This window comes from Dipodomys ordii, unplaced genomic scaffold, assembly GCF_000151885.1.
Source record: "Dipodomys ordii isolate 6190 unplaced genomic scaffold, Dord_2.0 Scaffold32, whole genome shotgun sequence".
Lineage (NCBI taxonomy): Eukaryota > Metazoa > Chordata > Mammalia > Rodentia > Heteromyidae > Dipodomys > Dipodomys ordii.
In genome coordinates, this window is record NW_012267248.1 from 7286681 (window position 1) to 7306227 (window position 19547).

Here is a 19547-nt window from a genome sequence, read left to right on the forward strand (position 1 = left end):
CAGTTCGCCTCCTTCCTGGGTGGTGAAGGGGCCGCGGCCATGGAGGACGAACCCCCTCCGATTGAAGAGCGGCGGCGGCTGCAGGTAGAGTTGAGCGAGTTCGTAGAGAAGTGTTGCCGGACGCTGGAGGAGGTGACGACGTCCCTGGGCTGGAGCCTGGATCAACTGGACCCCGGGGAAGAGGAGGCGGCGGCGGAGGTGAGGGCGCGGCGGCCGGGCCTCTCCGGGGACTTGGGGCCCGCGGTTTTTCCTGAGGCGGCGCCCCACCTGCGGACCCACGTCGGGCCGCAGGGTCGAAGGGGGACGCCGGGGGGGGGGCCGGGCGGCCGGACGTCTCGGGGTTCTGGGCCGAGGCGCACCAGGGCCACCCGGTGCGGCCTCCTTGGGCCCCGGCGACGCGGGTGCGGCCTCCTTGGGGTGCTCGGGTTTGGGGAGAGGGAAGAGCCGCGCGTGTGGGGAGAACGGCACCCCCCCCCCGGCGTTAATACAGAGGATGAGGGGGCCTGGGCGATGGGCTCTGCCATCTGGCAGCAGATTCGGTGTCAGGAGAGCTGTGAAGCCTTCTGTACCTTAAAAGTCTGGTGCTTTTGACTTGGACATTAGTGATCCTGGGGTTCTTAAAGGATGTCCCTAATAGGTAGTTAGTTACTATCGCTATAGTTAACGATTTTACCTAGATTGCAGAACTGCTTTCTTTAAAAAAAAAAAATGTAGGCCGGTGGCTCACGCGTGTAATACTAGCTACTCAGGAGGCAGGGATAGGAGGATCGAGGTTCGAAGCCAGCCCGGGCAGGAAAGCCCGTGAGACTCTTTAAGTAAACTACAAGGGAAAAAAAAGCTTCAAGTGGAGCTGTGGCTCAAGTAGTAGAACACTAGCCTTGAGCAAAAGAAGCAAGAGACAGGGCCCAGGCCCAGAGTTCAAGCCCCAGGACCGGCAAAAAAAAAAAAAAAAAAAAAAGTAGTAAAGTGTATTCCAGGGAGAAATCCCTTGTTTCTGTTTGTGATAGAGTGGGATGAATGGGAATAATTCAACGTAGAATAATTTTAAGGTTTTTGGTTTTTTTTTCTGGAGAAGCTGTAATGATCTCTGCCAGATTAAAGTCAAATGTCTGAATCCTGAGTGGTGTTTAAAGTGTATTCGATATTTATATAAGCCATTCACTGTTCTTAAAACTGCAGTGGGATTTTTTCTTTTCCCCCAGTAGGTCATGGGGCCTGAACTCTGGGCCTGGGCGCTGTCCCTCAGCTCTTCAGCTCAAGGCTAGCACTCTACCACTTGAGCCACAGTGCCACTTCTGGCTTTTTCTGCTTATGTGGTGCCGAGGAATTGAACCCAGAGCCTCATGCATGCAAGACAAGCACTCTACTACTGAACCACCCTCCCAGCCCGGATTTATTTTTTTATTTTATTTTTAAAATCTTTGCCAGAACTGGTGCTTGAACTGAGGGCCTGGGCACTGTCCCATAGCTTTTATGCTCAAGGCTGATGCCCAGGCCTTGAGTTCAAGCCCCAGTTCTGGTACATATTTTTTAAAATCCCACTGGTAAATGATTTCTATAATTCCTAAAATAAATGCAATCCAGATAGTTAATGAATGCCCATTCTTCTGTGGTATGAGTACTGAAGTTTAGTGGACAGTGATCATTTCTTTCCTCCTAGAGCTGCTTGTCTGGTGGTAGTGGGGAATACTACTGAGAAAGCAGCCATGACAGTGGTGGATGGAGTTGGATGGTTATAGTAAAAGTTATTGTATTCTATGAATGGTCAATAAAGGTGTCCTGGATAAAATAAATTCTAAGTTGATAAGTAAAATGAGTAAATGAGCCAGGTGACACACAGAGGAAGTATCAGTATTATGTGAAGTTCAGACAAAAGGGAGTTAGTGACCAGACAGGTAACATCAAATAGTTTTGCATTTGGGGCTTGGGGGAATGACGCAGGCCCACCTGAAATTCATTATCCTCTTGCCTTAGTCTCAGGTGGAGTTTTACAGGCTTTTGCCACCAGGACCTGCAACAGGTCAGATCTTAAAGGGTCTTGTTAGCTGTATTAGAAAATCTAAATGGATTGATTTATGATTGTAGGTTTGAGCTCAGGGCCTTGTGCTTTTTAGGCAGGCACTCTACCACTTGAGCCATGCTGGTAGCCCTTTTTGGTTTATTTTTCAAGTCAAGTCTTTCCTTTTCCTGCTGGCCTGGGCTACAGATCTTGTTGCCTATCTTGAGTGATTAGTTGGGATAACATATGAATCTCTGTGTCCAGCTTGTTTTATTGAGATGGTGGTGCCTTGCTAACTTTTTGCCTGGAGTGGTTGTGAACCCTAAGCTTCCTAAGCTTTGCCTCTTCAGTAGCTGGTATTACATATGTGAGGCAGGTTGCCTAGCTAGATTTAGTGGGGGAAGGGGATTGTTCTGGTACTGGGGCTTGCTCTTAGGGTCTGGATGCTTTCCTTTAGCCTTTTCTGCGTAAGGTTGGTGCCCTACCAAACCACAGTTCCACTTTTGGCTTTTCGCTACTTAACTGAATAATTATATGCCTGTACAGGCTGGTTTCTAACATCAAGCTTCAGATTTCAGCCTCCTGAGTAGAATTATAGGCATGAGTCATTGCCCAGTGAAAAATAAAAAAATAAAAAAAAAAGAATTAGTTTAAGCCAAGGCATATCAAAATCCTACTTGCATTTTAATAAAATAACTGCTTAAATTTATTGAATACTTTCAGTGTACCAGTCTCTGTTCAAATTACTTTATGTGTATATACATCTCCACAATAGCTTTGTGAAAGAATACATTCTAATGTTTACATTTTGAAGATGATGAAACAGGCCAAAAAAGGCACATTTCCTTGTCAAGTTTTGCCTAGCGGGAATTCAAAGTAGCGGCATTATGGAGAATAGAGTTGAGTACAGTAAGATGAAGCATCAATGGGGAGTAGTTAGGAGATGGTAGTGTAATCCAAGAGAGAAGGTATATCCTGAACTGCGGGGTGGCAGTGAGACTAGAGCTCACTTTGGAGGATTTCAGAGAGTAATTTAGGAGGATTGACAGGCCTACGTAAATGAGTAGATGAGCGATGGTGAAAGAGGCAGTTTCTTGCCTATGCAGGTAGAACTTTTCACTGAAATGGGAAGATTCAAAAGAAACACATTTGGGTATTAGGAGACCATGAATATATTGAATTTAGTTTTGTTCATGTTGAATTTTTAATGATTTTCTAATGGTCTAGGTTTTGGGAGTCGTCACTGTGTAGTTAGAATTGAAGCTGTAACGTTCATAAGCACTTACTGAGTGACAAGAGAATGTTAGACTTCTCTGAAACACCTGTATTTAAAGGGGACAAGCTGAAAAAGAAAGAGATCTTCAGAGGAACCAACTAGAAAGATCTAAACAGGTAGAAATAATATGGAAAGTATATCAGGAAGACAGAAATGGACAAGTGGATCATGAACTTTCAAAAGTTCAAATCTCTCCACCTCTTGCACTTAATCTTCTCCCTACCAGGGCTTGAACTCAGATCGCTTTCTCACCTTGCTGGCTTATGCCTAGAGCTCTACTATTTGAACCATACCTATAGCCAAGAGTTGAAATATTATAAGGGCTTTGATATGGTCTTTGACTTTCGCATAAAGAAGGTTGCTGGTGACCTACTAACTGGTATCAGTGAAGTAATGGTGACAATGGATGAGACATAGCTATGGTAGGTGCATGACAGTGAGTGTAATCAAATTTTTCACAAAGTTAGGCTTTGAAGGAGGCAAAGGCTTTAGAGGGATGTGGGATTGAGGGAGATATTTTGTAATAATTTTAAAATTAATTAAAAAATATTCTTTTCCCCCGTTTCTCTTTAATTTTTATAGGATCAAATTGTGATATGCCCTTATGATTCCAATCATCAAATGACTAAGTCATCTTTAGCAAAGCACATGAAATCTTGTAAATTGAGGAAACTGGGCTATACAAAAGAAGAAGAGGTACAATTTATTACACATGTCACATAATTCATGTGTTATTAAGCTAACAATATTTGCAAGATGTATTGTGTACTTTTCTGACATAAAATAGTAATCCTTGTAGGGTAGATTGGCACTTGCCTAATTTCACATACTTAGTATGATAAATATTTAAATGGCACTGTCATTATTAGTTTATATTGAATCTTAAGCTAATCAATTATTCAATTATCTAATCCTCAAGAAAACTAAGGATTTTTTTTTTATGATTTAGGATGAAATGTATAATCCTGATTTTTTCTATGAGAATGTGAAGGTGCCTTCCATTACTTTGAGTAAGTATTATGTTATTAGATCATAACTTTAAAATTAATTTTAGTATTAGTTATCAAAAGAATGGATTCTAGCCTGTGGCTCATACCTGTAATCTTAGCTACTCATGAGACTGAAACTTGGAGGATGGAAGTTCAAAGCCACTCTGGATAGATGAGTCTGCAGATTCCATCTCCAATAGACCAGCAAAAATGACAATCTGGAGGTGTGAATCAAGTGGCAGAGTGTCGCTGAATGAGAGATCTAGGTCCTTGGTTCAAGCCCTAGTAATGGCAAAAAGAAAAAAGATTTTATAAGCATGCTTACGATTAAGAGAGTTAGCTCTTGAGAATATAGAGTTAATGTACAGTAAAACTAATTCTTATAATCTGAATTTAGGGGCTAGACTTAGATTAATAGGCAGTGAAACCCTGAAAAATTTTGTACAGTGGAGCAGATACCTTCCTTCTTAGTTATAACAAAAATTTGAGCCGGGCTCCAGTGGCTCATGCATATAATCCTCATGACCACCACCAACAAAAAACAACTGAGCACACAGCATAGATTTACAATAAAAATGAGATGGGATATTTTTCAGGTATTCACTGCATGTGATTTAAGTCTTGAACTCTAGACACAAAATGCCCAGGTTCGACTCCTGGTTTTGTCAGTAATGTGTGATTTTCAGCAAGCTAGTTACAACTGTTTGTTGCCTAAATACCTTTCTTTTGGGTCAGTCATGGGGCTTGAACTCTGGGCTTGGGAGCTGTCCCTGAGCTCTTCAGCTCAAGGTGAGTGGTCTACCATTTGAGCCATAGCTCCACTTCTGGTTTTCTGGTGGTTAATGGGAGAAAGAGTCTCACGAGCTTACCTGCCCAGGCTGGCTTTAAACCATGATCCTTAGATCTCAGCCTCCTGAGTAGCTAAGATTACAAGTGTGAGCCACTGGCAGCCAACTTGTTGCTTAAATACTTTTATAAAATGAAAATGGTGATAATAGCTTTTAAGATTAAGTGATTTATCTAATATACTTAGAATAGTGCCTGATGCTTAGCTGTGTTCCAAGACATGTTACCTCTTCCTAATTGCTCTCATTTGTAGCTGCTATTCCTACATGCCTAATTATTGTGTTTTCTAAACTGCTTGAAATCTGGTTACCTAAGCGCTAGAGAAATTGGAAAGAATCCTGTTATTTAGATTATATTGGCATATTGATTACATGGATATTTTCTCTCAAGATTCTGTAAAGTCTGTAAATGTGCCCAAAGGCCTTGGATTAGAAACCAGTTAATTACTTAATTTTGGCCACTGTGTTTCATAATATAATTGTGAATTTTTTTTTGGCAGATAAGGATTCACAATTTGAGATAATTAAACATGCTAGGACCACAGCTGGAAAAGATGGTGATTGTTACAATCAAAGTAAGTGATCTCATAGTTTGAGCTAATGAATGAGTCACATTATTTTTCTCCTACAAACATGTTGCTAATTTCCTTTAAGGAAAACCTTGGGAAATGGTTAAGAAAAAGTTAAGTTTTATATTTAACATTAGGCTAATTGGCTTTGCTTCAGATACATTGGTTAGATATTTCCTGCCCAGACATACCATGGTCTTAGACATTTAACAGTAGGTTCCATGGTTTGAAATTACTAACTGATTAGATTGCCTAATAGGCAATTTGCCATTGAGTGAGATTCTTTTACTTTTTTGTTTTTAATTTTTCCATGTCAGTTCTGTCCTTTAGCTTTTTTGCTTAAGGCTAGTGCTCAACTTACCCTTTGAGCCACAGTTCCACTTCCAGCTTTTTTGGTAGCTATTTGGAGAAGAGCCTCAGACTTTCTTGCCCAGGCTGGCTTTGAATTTGATCCTCCGATCTCAGCCTCCTGAGTAGTACGATTATAGTCAGGAGCCACTGGAGCCTGGCTAAGGTGAGGTTCCTGCCCTCAGAGTTCCTCTCAAGAATGTTAAAATGTAAAAGAAAAGAAAAGAGGTGGCATAGTTGTCTTCGGTATCACTTAGCATAATTTTTAATTTTGGGGGGGTTTGACCCTTTTGTGATAATGAATGCCACGGGTATCTTCCACTGAAAGGGATACGTGGTGTTTAGAGGAGTTTTGGATCGTTCGGTGTTCAGCTTTGGAGTTTCTTCCTGAGACTTACATAGAGACTAGCTTAAAATTTTGAAAACTGGCAGTGTGGCTCAACTATATTAAGCACAAGGCCCTATGTCACAAAAAAAGGTAAGCAAGTTAGTAGTTTAGAATTTTGGTCCTAGGTATAATATGTGGCCAAAGCATGACTGATTCCTTTTAGAAAGATTTCTGAGTTTTTTGGTTGAGCCTTCTGTAGGTAGCTTTCTCTGGACAGCTTTCCTTTTTTTTTTGGCGGGGGGTGTGGGGGACCGGTCGTGGGGCCTGAACTCTGGGCCTGGGCGCTGTCCCTCAGCTCTTCAGCTCAAGGCTAACGCTCTACCACTTGAGCCACAGCGCCACTTCTGGCTTTTTTCTTTTTGCTTATGTGGTGCTGAGGAATCAAACCTAGGGCCTCTGGCATACAAGGCAAGCACTCTACCACTGAGTCACCTTCCCAGCCCCTGGACAGCTTTCCTTTTTCTCTTTGCTCTCATCAGGGTGTAATAACAGTTCTTTTTCTCTCCTGTTGAAGTTAGTCTCTTTTTTCTGGTTCTGGGGATTGAACCCAGAGCCTTATACACAAAGAATTACTCTGAATGGACAGCTCTTTTGATAGATGAGAGGAGCTGGAGTTTAGTGGTAAAGTACCTACCAAGCAAGCATGAAGCCCTGAATTCAGACTTTGGAGTGTGAATTAAGATAACATTGCTAAGAAAAACTATTTCTATTTGATTTGTAACCCTTGTTTTGAAACTTTTTTATATCCTTTGTAGAGTGCTTCCAATTTTACAACAGAAATTCTTCTTATGGCTTACTTATGCCATAGATGTTTTTAAACCTTTGGCTTCGGGACAAGAATGTCTGAAAATATCTTCTTACTAATTCATTTGTTTTGAAAGGAGAATGAAAATTTTTGTATTTACCTATGTAATTAATCATTTGTTTTGTACATACTGAAATTTTCTTAATGAGGTTGTGTGTGTTTATTGTATTGGTTGTATCAAGTCCAAACTCTGAATCTATTAGCCTTTGTTCAAGTTTCAGTGGTTTTCTCTACCCTTTAGCTTCACACACAGTAACTGAGATTCCAACTTACATTGTCAACAGTGACCTCTGTACTTAGAGGTTTGTCAGTATTCTTTTTTTTTTGTCGGTCGTGGGGCTTGAACTCTGGGCCTAGGCGCTGTCCCTCAGCTCTTCAGCTCAAGGCGAGCGCTCTACCACTTGAGCTACAGCGCCACTTCCGGTTTTCTGGTGGTTTATTGGAGATAGGAGTCTCACGGTCTCTCCTGCCCGGGCTGGCTTTGAACCGCGATCCTCAGATCTCAGCCTCCTGAGTAGCTAGGATTACAGGCGTGAGCCACCAGCACCTTGCTGTCAGTATTCTTAAACATTGAATATTCAGCTAGTCATACTTTAATTTCATAAAGTATTTTTGAGCCTGGCCATGATTTAAAGACCAGTGTATTATAATTTATAGAAAGTTATTTTACACCTTCAATTTTAATGTTACAGAATTGTTTCTGTATGAATTCTTCGTAAAATTCTGGATTTGTAAATTGTGGCATTTCCTTTTACTAAATAATGTTTAATACCATATGTCATGTGTTTGAGATTCCCTGTGATGATGGCAGAAGTGATTTACAAGGAATAAGAATTAGGAGCTTTAATTTTGGGGTAATGAGAAGCCTTGGAGATGGCTGGTGATGACAGTTGTGTAGCAGTGTGAACATACTTATTGCCTCTGAATTGTATGCTTAAAAATGATTAAAAGGGTATAGCCTGGCCTAGTGCTGGTGCCTCACACCTGTAATTCTAGCTACTCAGGAGGCTGAGATCTGAGGATTGTTTTTGAAGTGAATGGGGCAGGAAAATTCTTGAGACTCTTATCTCCAGTTAATGACATAAAAAGCAGAAGTGGAGCTGTGGCTTAAGTGGTAGAGCAAAAGTTGCTCAGGGACAGCACCCAAGGCCAGAGTTCAAGACCCAGGACTGGCAAAAAAAAAAGTGTGTGTATGTGGTGGGAGTGGTAGCCAGGTACCAGCAAGCGGCTTACATAATCCTAGCTACTCAGGTAGCTGAGATCTTAGGATGGTGGTCTGAAGCTAGCCCCTGTCAGGAAAGTCTGAGAGACTTTCTTTTTTGGTCAGTCGTGGGGCTTGAATTCAAGGCCTGGACACTGTCCCTTAGCTTTTCTGCTCAACACTAGCACTCTGCTACTTTGAGCCATAGCTCTACTTCCAGTTTTTTGGTGGTTCATTGAAGATAAGTCTCTCATGAACTTTCCTGCCCCCGGCTTTGAACCATATTCCTCAGATCTCAGCCTTCTGAGTAGTTAGGATTATAGGCATGAGCCAATGGTCCCCAACTCAGGGACTCTTACATCCAATAAACTATTCAGTCAGACTCTGAGACATTCCAATAAAGCATTCAGACAAAGCTGGTTCTGTTGCTCAAGTGTTAGAGTGCCAGCCTTGAACAGAAGAAACTTAAGAACAGTACCAGGCCCAGAGCTCATGCTCCCCCCCCCCCAAAAAAAAAAAGATTAAAAGGGTAGGATGCTGAGGTTTGAGGATCACTGTCTGAAACCAGCATAGGCAAGAAAGCCCATAAGACTTCTTTCTTCCAATTAACCACCCAAAAGCTGGAAGTGGAACTGTGGCTCAAGTAGTAGAGGACTAGCCTTGAGTGAAAAAGCTAAAGGACAGCATTCAGGCCTTGAGTTCAATCAAGCCCCAGAACTGGTGGGAAAAAAAAAGGAGTGCAGAGGATGAACTATATGTTTTTATATTTTACTACCATTTTTAAATACCAAAAAAGGGGGCACAATTATAGCACAAAAATTATATAAGAAACTTGCATTTTGAAAATTCACATTTTATGTAAATGTAAGCTTATTTAAAAGTATGTTTTTGTCAGAATATCTGTGTTCTGAAAGATTTGAATGCAGTTTGTTGCTTAACTTTTCCTGTACTTTTTCTTTTTCAGTAATTGGGGTGAGTATAAGAGGAATTAGGAACCTGAATATACTCCTTATTTAAAGATATGCAGTATCCTTTTTGCAAATATCCTTTTAAAAGTATCATTCATACTTTTCAATCTTAATAGCTGTCAAAATATTACAGTCTGGATTTGGAATTTTTGTTGAATTTTAAGACGTTTAAGTATTGATCTTTACCATATTGAAATTCAAGATGAGTAAATCAAAGAAAATGCCAAAATATTTTAAGGAAATTATATTTCTTTGTGAAAGATTACCAACATAGGTTTATGAGGAGCTTGTTTATAATACATCGTTTTCTAAGTTTTGTCTTTTCCCATATTTTTATAGCCTATATTCAAAAGAAATTAGTTTTTCAGAGCTAATTTTATATTACAAAATTAAATGTTTTAACAGCTGGCTACCTAAAAGGACTTTTGATATACTTTCCAGTATTAAAGTGGAACTGACTGACTCAGAGGGAACCTTTCTTACTAACTCCAAACTCCTTGTCTAGTGAAAGTAGCTGTGTATCATTATCTGTAGTTGCTAGACAGTCCCAGATCCAGTGTAGCTTTCTTTAATTTGTGGACTAATGTAAAGTACCTTCCTTCCTTCCTTCCTTCCTTCCTTCCTTCCTTCCTTCCTTCCTTCCTTCCTTCCTTCCTCTCGCTCTCTTGTTTTAACTTAGTTCATAGTATGTCTTACTCCTTTGCCTTTGTCCTCAGAAGTTAAGGAGATTAGACTTGATCTAATAGAAGTAACTATTTAGAGATTTGATCTATGTACATTGTTTTTTGAGTCAGAGTTAATACTTTAGGATAATCTAGCAAACATTAGAAAAATACCTTTAGTAATTTATGTCCTTTGTTTGCATTAGAAAGGTTGTTTTAAGCTACTTTATTCATAATTATAGAAATTTTATTTCTTTGAGAACATGTGAATCTCAAAGCAAAAATTTTCTTCAGTGCTTTATAAATACATCATATTAAGGTATTGAATTTACTTTTTTCATTGACAAGCAGATTTTAGAAAGTCCTATAAACTATCAAAGAGCACTACTGTTACAACTTTTCAACTACTTTGGTTAGGCCAGTAAGCTTTCTCTTCAGGGAGTTAGAATGAGTTTAATTTCACTTAATATGTGTTTCTCTGGTGTAAGGAAGTATTTGCTCTCTTTCTCTTCTCCCTTCCTTTCTCTTCCATCCCTTTCTTTCATCCCTCCTTCCTTCCCTTCCCTTCTTCCCATCCTCTTTCCTTTTTTTTTCTTTCCTCGTTGACCTCAACCCACTGAATAGCTCAGGCTGGACTTGAACTATCTTTTCACGTCAGCCTCTTTCAAGTACAGGAATTATAGGTGTATGCTAACACACCTGGCATACACCCAGTCATTGGACAAGAAGGTTGTATTTTCAGTATTGAATATATATTAATGTCTCAAAAAGACACTTTTTACAAATGTTTGTATTGCCATAGTTTTTTTTTTAAATAACTGTAATGTGTATTATTGAAAACATTTTTCTTCCACTTTTATGAGGAAAACTATATACATGGGAAGTAATATGCATTTTGTAGTATGGATAATCTTAAAAATTACCCAAAGGACTTTCTTAACTGGGTGCTGTGATGTACACCTCTAGTGCCAGCTATCTGGGAGGCAGAGGCAAGAGATACCTTGAGCCAACTCAAGGCAAAGTAGTAAAATCTCATAACAGAAAAGGTTTTCTTACAACCACTTTTTTTCTTAATACTTATTATTACTGCTTGTCTTCATGGGATCTATCTTAACAATGTTAAATGGTATATACTTTCTGTGGGTATAACATTCAGGATAGTTATTGTTTATCAGTTATTACATAGGTTGATGCTTTGTATATTTAGAGATTACTGTGTAGAAACAGTAGGTGCTGTTACGTCACATGCATAAAGTAGTAGATTTTAAGTCTATAGTGCTTCATATATTGTTTATTATTGTGGCTTTATTTTTACCTTAGGAATGTATTCTTCATTGCCTGTTGAAGTTCCTCTGAATCACAAACGGTTTGTTTGTGATCTAACTCAAGCTGATCGTCTTGCCCTGTATGATTTTGTTGTTGAAGAGACAAAGAAAAAACGCTCTGATTCCCATATCATTGAAAATGACAGTGATCTCTTTGTTGATTTGGCTGCCAAAGTCAATCAAGGTTTGAGATGAATATTTGTTTCTTATTGTTATATCATCCTGTGTGTTCTTAAAATGATTTTGTTATACTGCCACTCTGAGTTGGGGAAAAATGTTTGTATCATTTGAAGTTGGCATATTAAGGTGGTGGCGGTGGTGGTGATGGTGTGTGGGTGTGTATGTGTGTGTGTGTGCATGCAGTGTGTGTGCTGTGAGGCTTAAACTCAGGGCCTTGAGGTGCTGGACTGTCTGTGAGCTTTTTCCTCAAGGCTAGCACTCTACCAATTTGAGCCACAGTGCCACTTCCAGTGTTATACTGGTTAATTGGAGATAAGAGTCTCAAAGACTTTCCTGCCCCAGCTGTCTTTGAATTGCGATCCTCAGATCTCAGCCTCCTAAGTAACTAAGGATTACAGGTGTGAGCCACCAGCTTCCTGCTACTCAGACTTATATCTTCTTTCTGTCAGAATAATGCTATTTACTGTGTTCTTACTTTAGTCTGTGTATCTAGACACTCTCATGCTCAATGGTTATAGAGATAGGAGATGATGTAAACATGGGTGTGTGTGTGTAGACTGTTTTGCATATTATCTTGAAACATTGAAATATAGGGTGATTGTGATGCTTGTTATTCCTGGTAGTTCTTGAAAATTTCAAAGTTCCTAAGGATATGATAAAGCTAGTTATCAGTGTCTCATGCCTGTAATCCTACTTACTGAGGAAGCTGAGATCTGAAGATGGTTCAAAGGCAACCCAGGAAGGAAAGTCCATGAGACTCTTATCTCCAATTAACTACCAAAAAGCTGGAAGTGGTGCTGTGGCTCAAAGTGTTAGAGCATTAGCCTTGAGCACAAAAGCTCAGAGAGAGTTCCTAGGCCCTGAGGTCAAGCCCCTGACACAAAAATCCTAAGGATATAATTGTATTTTTCATTAGATAATAGCCGAAAGAGTCCAAAGTCGTACCTTGAAATCCTGGCAGAAGTGAGAGATTACAAAAGAAGACGCCAGTCCTATAGAGCTAAGAATGTTCACATAACCAAGAAATCATACACCGAGGTAAGTTTTACATTGTCTTGGAGACTAAGATCGAGAACAAAAGTTCCTTGTAGATAATTTTCTGATCTATTTTATGGATTTCTTCAACTCCTGGGAGGTTTTGTGAAGAAAAGTGTGTCCTGGATGGTTATAACCTAATCTGAACCTGATTGCCATGGCACTTTTAGACTCACTTTTACTATGCAAAGGCTTTTAGAATACCAGCCTTATATAGAGAAAGGTGGTACAGACTTAAAAGTCAATTTTTGAGCTATATTGTGCATGATGAAAGTATAAGTTTTCAATAGACCTTGGTTCAAGGTGTTCTGTTTAAATTTTGGTTGTACTGGGGTTTAAACTCAAGGGAGGTACTTTGCCACTTGAACCATACCTCCAGCTTTTTAGCTCTATTTTGAAATAAGATCTTGCTTATTCTTTAAAGTGCATACATGTCATAGTCTGTTAGGACATGGCTTTTAGTAAATTTTTGGTTATTAGCACTGATTGCTTTATAGTAATTAATTTCCAAACAACTTCATTTGACATGTGGTGCTTATTTCTCCTAAGGTGATTCGAGATGTGATAAATGTGCACATGGAAGAACTCACTAACCATTGGCGAGAAGAGCAGGAAAAAGCAGAGGATTATGTTGAGAAGTACGACAGTGTCTTAGCTGGCCTCAAACTCTTGATCCTCCTGCCTCTACCACTGAAGTGCTTGGATTACTGATGTCTTAGTATTTTATCTTTTTAAATATATTGCTTAAAATTGTTAATCTTAACATTTCCAAGACCCATGTACTATACTGTGATATTGTCATCAGTGCTCAGGATCGTTATACTTTAAAAAGACTGAATTAATTATACTTAAGAAGGATTAAAGGAAAGGACAAAGAGTGTTTCTTGCCTTCTCCCATCTCAGATTGTAAGTTCTTGTTACTAGGGTAAGGAAGAAATGGAAAGTTAGTGCAGCACTCATGCCTTTTCAGAGATGGAAGCAGGATGATGAGGATAGGAGGCTAAGAATTCTTACATTCTTACTAGCTTTACTGAGTAGAATCAGTGTATTTAACTTATTGTTGTGCTTTTACCCCATTAGTGCTCTCTAACCAGATAAGATACTTATTTGTAGCCCAATTAATAATATACTGTGACTGCTTTTAAAGCTGAAATAGCCCCAGCTAGAAATGATGGAGAATATTTGCAGTCCAAGAAGATCCTCTTCAATTACTCCAATTTCCTAACTTCTTACAGTTATATAAGTTATTAGTTATTATTTGTGTGTGTGTGAGTGTGAGTGTGTGAGGATGAACATGTGCACATGCATATGTGGTAGTATGTATTGGGGACTAAATTTAGGGCCCCATGCTCTTGCTTAGCTTTTTTGCTAAGATTGGAATTCTGCCACTTGAACTGTACCATCATTTCCGCTTTTTTTTTTTTTTTGCAGTTTTTTGGAGGTAAAAGTCTTCTAAACTTTTCTGTCTGGGTTTGCTTTGAACCTTGATTCTCAGATCTCAGCCTCCTAAGGAGCTAGTATTAGGTTTGAGCCACCAGTATTCAGCCATTTCTGTAATTTTGACTTAGTAATTTATTTTAAATTTTCTCTCATGAATTCAAATAAAACCAAAATAAACTTACTCCTTAGAAACTTTTTTAAAGGAATTATACAAAAATTCTTCTATGACCTTGCTAGTCTTCTAAATTTTTTTTTTAATTTTAAAGGACTTACACAAATGTTATTCTATGACCTTGCTAGTTTTATGGAAGAGACATGGAGCATTAAGTGAAGTATGTTACAGGAAGGAGCTATATTTTTTAAACCTCCCTCATGAAGTATAAAGTTATTTGGACCCTGTTAACTGTTTGTATGATACAGAATGGTTTGTTAGGTTGCTATCTGTGTGTAGCAGGGATTGGTGATGAAATAGAATGACTAACATTTCTCTCTGTGTTTCAGGAACGAAGAGAGGCGGTCAGCCTCAATAGATTCTCGACAGTCTGGTGGAAGCTACTTTGACACAGAGAGTTCACGATATAGAAGGGATCGGAGTAGGAGTCCACATAAACGGAAAAGAAATAAGGATAGGGACAAAAACTCTGAGTCAAGAAGGAGGAAAGAGAGGTAAGTCTAACCCTATTCACCCAACATTGAATTGATTAATTTTGAAAAGCAGACCAGAACAGGGATACAGGTGGACCCATTGCAACAATGAGATATACAAGTCATGTTGAAAAACGAACTTTACAACTTTGGTGGGGGGGAAGAGGTGAGGACTTGTTGGGGGGGCGGGGGGAGGATGGGAAGGGATGGGAAGGGGAAACACAGGAGGTGGCTACAATGCTTGATAAGAAATGTACTCATTATCTTGCCCATGTAATTGTAACCCCTCTGTACAGTATTTTCACAATTTTTTCACAGTTCAGATACCACCCTCTGGTGATTTAGTTCTCTGTGTGTACATTAAGATGTGGGTTACCCTTTCCTGTCACTTACTTGCTTCTTAGCCAACACACAAGAAAGTTTTGTCTGGCTAGAACAATAATTTTCTTAAAAAGATGCATACATTATTTCTTCTGCTCTTTACCTCATATCCTCCTTTAAAAAAAAATCTTTATGTTCTTGCTCATTCCTCAGTTGAAGTATATTTAGTGTCAGAAAGAAATCCAAACTTCAATTCCAGTCATTTTTGCCCTTATTATTAACTTACTAGCATAATTTTTTGATACTTGAAAAATATGAGTTAATAGGAAATGCTAAATTTAGATCAGTTGAGATCTATTCCTGTGTGCCAGCTGCTTACTTGGCTTCTGCCTGGATCTCATGTTCATCAGCTAAACATCTTTTTCTCAGTACCCTTTCTCCCTATTATTCTAGTTAGTGGGATGATCTTCTTGTGTCTACCTCCTTATCATCTGGTCTGGTCCATTTCTAGCTTCCTGTCAATTCCTGAAGACATCTTATGTTCTTCCTCCTATTGGTTCCTGTCATTGTCTGTCTGGAACATGTGGTAGTTTCCCTACTTGTTCTTCATGTCTCTCCTATGTGAATCCATCCCTTCTGTCTGCCAGAGTAATTTTTTTGTGTATATACCAGTCCTGGGGCTTGAACACTGTCCCTGAGCTGCTTTTGCTCAAAGCTAGTGCTCTACCACTTGAGTCAGAGCTCTACTTCCAACACTTCTGGGGTAGTTTATTGGAGATAAGAGTCTTATGGACTTTTCCTGTCTCAGCTGGCTTCAAACTGCACTCCTTAGATCTCAGCTTCCTGAGTAGGTAGCTAAAATTACAGGTAGGAGTGTCCAGTTCCCACTTGCCAGAGTAAAATTTTAAAAGCTCATTTTTGATGAATTTTCTGGGAATATAGCTCAGAGGTAGAGCCTCAGATTTGATTCTCCTATCATCACAAAAAGAAAAAAAATAGTAATCACTGGCAACATTCACTGTCTTCAGAATGGCTCCCAGTATTTCTAAGATTAGAGATGCTGCCTATTTTGCTGACTCCATGAAGGTAGAATTACTTAGAGACCCACATCTATATCTACATCTACATCTCTGCTTTTGTACACATTTTATTTTTTCTACTTTCTTTTTTTAAGCCTGCTGGGGGAATTCTTATCCTTTAAAACAAGCTCTGTCATCAGGCTCTGGTAGCTTATGCTTGGAATTCTAGCTTCCTAAATTTTGGGAGGCTGAAATCAAGGATTGCCTTGATTAAAACTCTGTTCCTCCAAAATAAATAACAACAACAACTAAACAAACTTTAGAGGGAGAATGGAAGCTAAACCCAGATCTGTCATTTCCTGAAGCTTTTTATATTCATTTGAGCAAAGATTCCTCTTTTTCCTTCTGTAATCATACCACCTTATGCCTATCATTGAATTTCATAGTCATTATTTTCTCTTCTAGACTAAGCTCCTTTGAAGGCAGAGTGCATGTCATACTGTTTTATATGCATGGCACCTGTCAAATAATAGGCTTCCATATTATGATATCCTATCTTTTCAGGGCCACTGTTAATGAAGAATTAGTAAAGCTTTGCCTAATTGTTTGGTATTTGCTCATCATACTACCATCTAGAATCCCTTCTGATTCATATGATATAATTATACATATACAAGTTAGTTCATGCTAATCTTCAGAACTTGTTGCTTTCACTTGAAACTTCTTACTGCTTCTTCTATCTGTTCAGTCCCCATAGAATAAATACATTTGAAGTCCTCAAAAACTAAATGTGAAATAAATTTCCTTTAGACAAGATAAGTATTAGCAGGAAATAATTCTTAATAGTATGAACTAAATTTTTGATATTCACCCTTAGATGGAATGAGTTGAGATAGGAGGCAGAGTAAAAAAAAGTCAATTCTTTAATTCTTCATGTGACTCTAAAATTCTATTTGAAATGACTCTTAGGTTCTATCATGTACATTCAAAGTTAATGTTAACACAGAACTCCAGAACATGCATTTATTTTGCTCATGCCTATTTTAGTTTTGTTCTTAGTTTATAATTGATTTTCCTTATTTCGTCTTAAATTACCTAGCTGTACACTGGTGGCTCACACCTGAAATCCTATCTATTCTGCAGGCTGAGATCTGAGGATTTTGTTCAAAGGCAGCCAGCCTAGGCAGGAGACTCTTCTCTCTAATTAACTAGGAAAGAGTCAGATTGAGCACAAAAGCTCAGGGACAGTGCCTGGCTCTAAATTCAAGCCCCACGACTGCAAAAAATGAAACAAAACCAAGTTACCATTCAGTTCTTAATTTCTTATAGCTCCTGCCTAATAAAAGTACATTACTATTGAATATTATTTCAAAGCTCAGATATTATAATGCCCATTATTTATAATATGTTCTAAAATACTTTTTTTATTCCAGAGATGGAGAAAGACATCATAGCCATAAAAGAAGAAAGCAAAAAACCTAAATGAAATGCTTATGTATGCATTATGTTTATGTCATGATAGTTCAGTAAGCTGATACTTTAATTGTAATTGCTTGTGTAAATTGAATGTGTTTATGATCTATAGAGTGCTTATCATTTTTCAATAAATATGCTTCACGCCATGAGTTTGCAATTATGTATTTTGTGTGTTTCAGTACTGGGGGCTTAAACTCAAGTCTTTAATGCCTTTGCTCAGGTTTCTTCTTCACAGTTGTTGTTCTACCATACTCCCATACTTCTTTTGGGATTTGTCTGCTCAGACTGGTTCTGAACTGTGGTCCTCAGATCTCAACCTTCTGAGTAGGTGTGAGCCACAGTTGTATGCCCAGTCACAGTTATGCCTTATAACAACTTCATATTACTAGTATCCTAATAGATGGTTTTGTTTTTGGTCAATCATGGGGCTTGAACTCACGACCTGGGTGCTATCCCTGAGGTCTTTTGCTCAAGGCTAGTATTCTACCACTTTGAACCCCCCAGCTCTACTTCTAGTGTTCTGGTGGTTATTGGAAATGAGTCTCATGGACTTTGCTTCCCTGGCTGGCTTTGAACCACGATCAGATTTCAGCTCCTAAGTAGCTAGGATTTCAGGTGTGGGCCACCAGCACCCAGCTGGTTTGCATTTTATTAGTGATTTGTTCATCCTTTTTGGTCATTTATGTACCATAAAATTATTTATTTTGTTGGCACTTGTGGAGCTTGAACTCTGGGCCTGGGAGCTCTCTGAGCTCTTTAGCATTCTGCCACTTGAGCCACAGCGCCACTTCCAGTTTTCTGGTGGTTAATTGGAGATAAGAGTCTCACAGACTTTCCTGTACAGGCTGGCTTTGAACCGTGATCCTCAGATCTCAGCCTCCTGAGTAGCTAGGATTATCGGCGTGAGCCACCAGTACCTGGCAAAACTATTTGTAAGTTATATTTAGCTGGGCATGGTGGTACACACCTACAATCCCAGCCACTTGGGAGGCAGAAGCAGAAGGATTGTAAATTTGAGGCCAGCCCAGGTAAAGTTAATGAGGCTCTATCTCAAAAACAGGCTCATGTCTGTACTCCTCCCCACTCAGGAGTTTGAGATCCAAAGGATCTTGGTTTTGGAGCCAGTCCAAGCAGAAAAGTCCATGAGACTAAATTTCCAAAATACCCCAACAAAAAGCTGGGCTGAGGGTATGCTTGGAAGTGGTTTAGCACAGAGTAAATGAGAGGCTCATGAGTTCACATCCCAGTATAAGTAAAAAAAAATAAACAGCAAAATACATACGAAAGGATTGGGGCACAGATCAAGCGTAAGAGAGCTTGTCTAGTGTATATGAGGTCCTGAATTTAACCCGTAGTACTGAGAGCGTGTCAATATTTAAAATGCTATTTATATAACTATAAATAACATAATCTGTCTTAAGGGGAATAGCCTAAGTCTGTATTAATGTGGATTTGAAAAGCATAATGTGAAGTGAAACTAGCAAGTTGTAGAAGGATAAAAATAGCTTAGATCAGACCTTCAGTGTCACTGGTGTATGGTTCCAAGAAGACCACTGCATGCAAATCTAAAAATTTCACTTTATCAAATAAAGCTTCTTTTACCTTGCTTTTGGGTCACTGTTCACATCAAGTGAGCTTCATGATGAATATATGGGAATTTGTGTGTGTGTGTGTGTGTGTGTGTGTGTGTGTGTGAGTGTGTGTGTGTGTGTGTGTGTGTGTGTTTTGTCCCAGACTGAGACTCAAATTCAGTATCTGCTGTTCGTTCATTAACTGACACTCTACCACTTAAGCCATGCCTCCAGCCCCTATTTTTTTTCCTGCCAGTCCTGGGGTTTGAACTCATGGCCTGAGCTCTGTTGCTGGGCTTTTGCTTAAGGGTAGCACTCTACCACTTGAGCCCTACAGTACCACTTATGGCTTTTTCTGAGTAGTTTATTGGTAATAAGAGTTTCACGGGGGGCTGGGAAGGTGGCTCAGTGGTAGAGTGCTTGCCTTGCATGCCTGAGGCCCTGGGTTCGATTCCTCAGCACCACATAAGCAAAAAGAAAAAAGC

At 39.3% G+C, this 19547-nt stretch overlaps 1 protein-coding gene across 1 annotated transcript; it reads left to right on the top strand.

The window, feature by feature from the left end:
• Nucleotides 1–17648, top strand: Snrnp48 (small nuclear ribonucleoprotein 48kDa (U11/U12)). The gene is made up of 9 exons (XM_013016715.1): nucleotides 1–198; nucleotides 3858–3971; nucleotides 4225–4285; nucleotides 5610–5684; nucleotides 11371–11559; nucleotides 12472–12593; nucleotides 13140–13228; nucleotides 14532–14696; nucleotides 17449–17648. The coding sequence occupies exons 1-9, from the start codon at nucleotides 40–42 to the stop codon at nucleotides 17495–17497; spliced, it is 1023 nt and encodes a 340-aa protein (XP_012872169.1). The 5' UTR covers nucleotides 1–39; the 3' UTR covers nucleotides 17498–17648.
• Nucleotides 17649–19547: the final 1899 nt, after the last annotated feature.

Bases quoted from the DNA above. Each gene is read 5' to 3' on its own strand.
- Snrnp48 (XM_013016715.1), top strand. From the start codon at position 40: ATGGAGGACGAACCCCCTCCGATTGAAGAGCGGCGGCGGCTGCAGGTA. The intron at 4,286-5,609 runs GTAAGTATTATG...TTTTTTTGGCAG, and splicing joins GGTGCCTTCCATTACTTTGA to ATAAGGATTCACAATTTGAG. The intron at 11,560-12,471 runs GTTTGAGATGAA...ATTTTTCATTAG, and splicing joins GGCTGCCAAAGTCAATCAAG to ATAATAGCCGAAAGAGTCCA.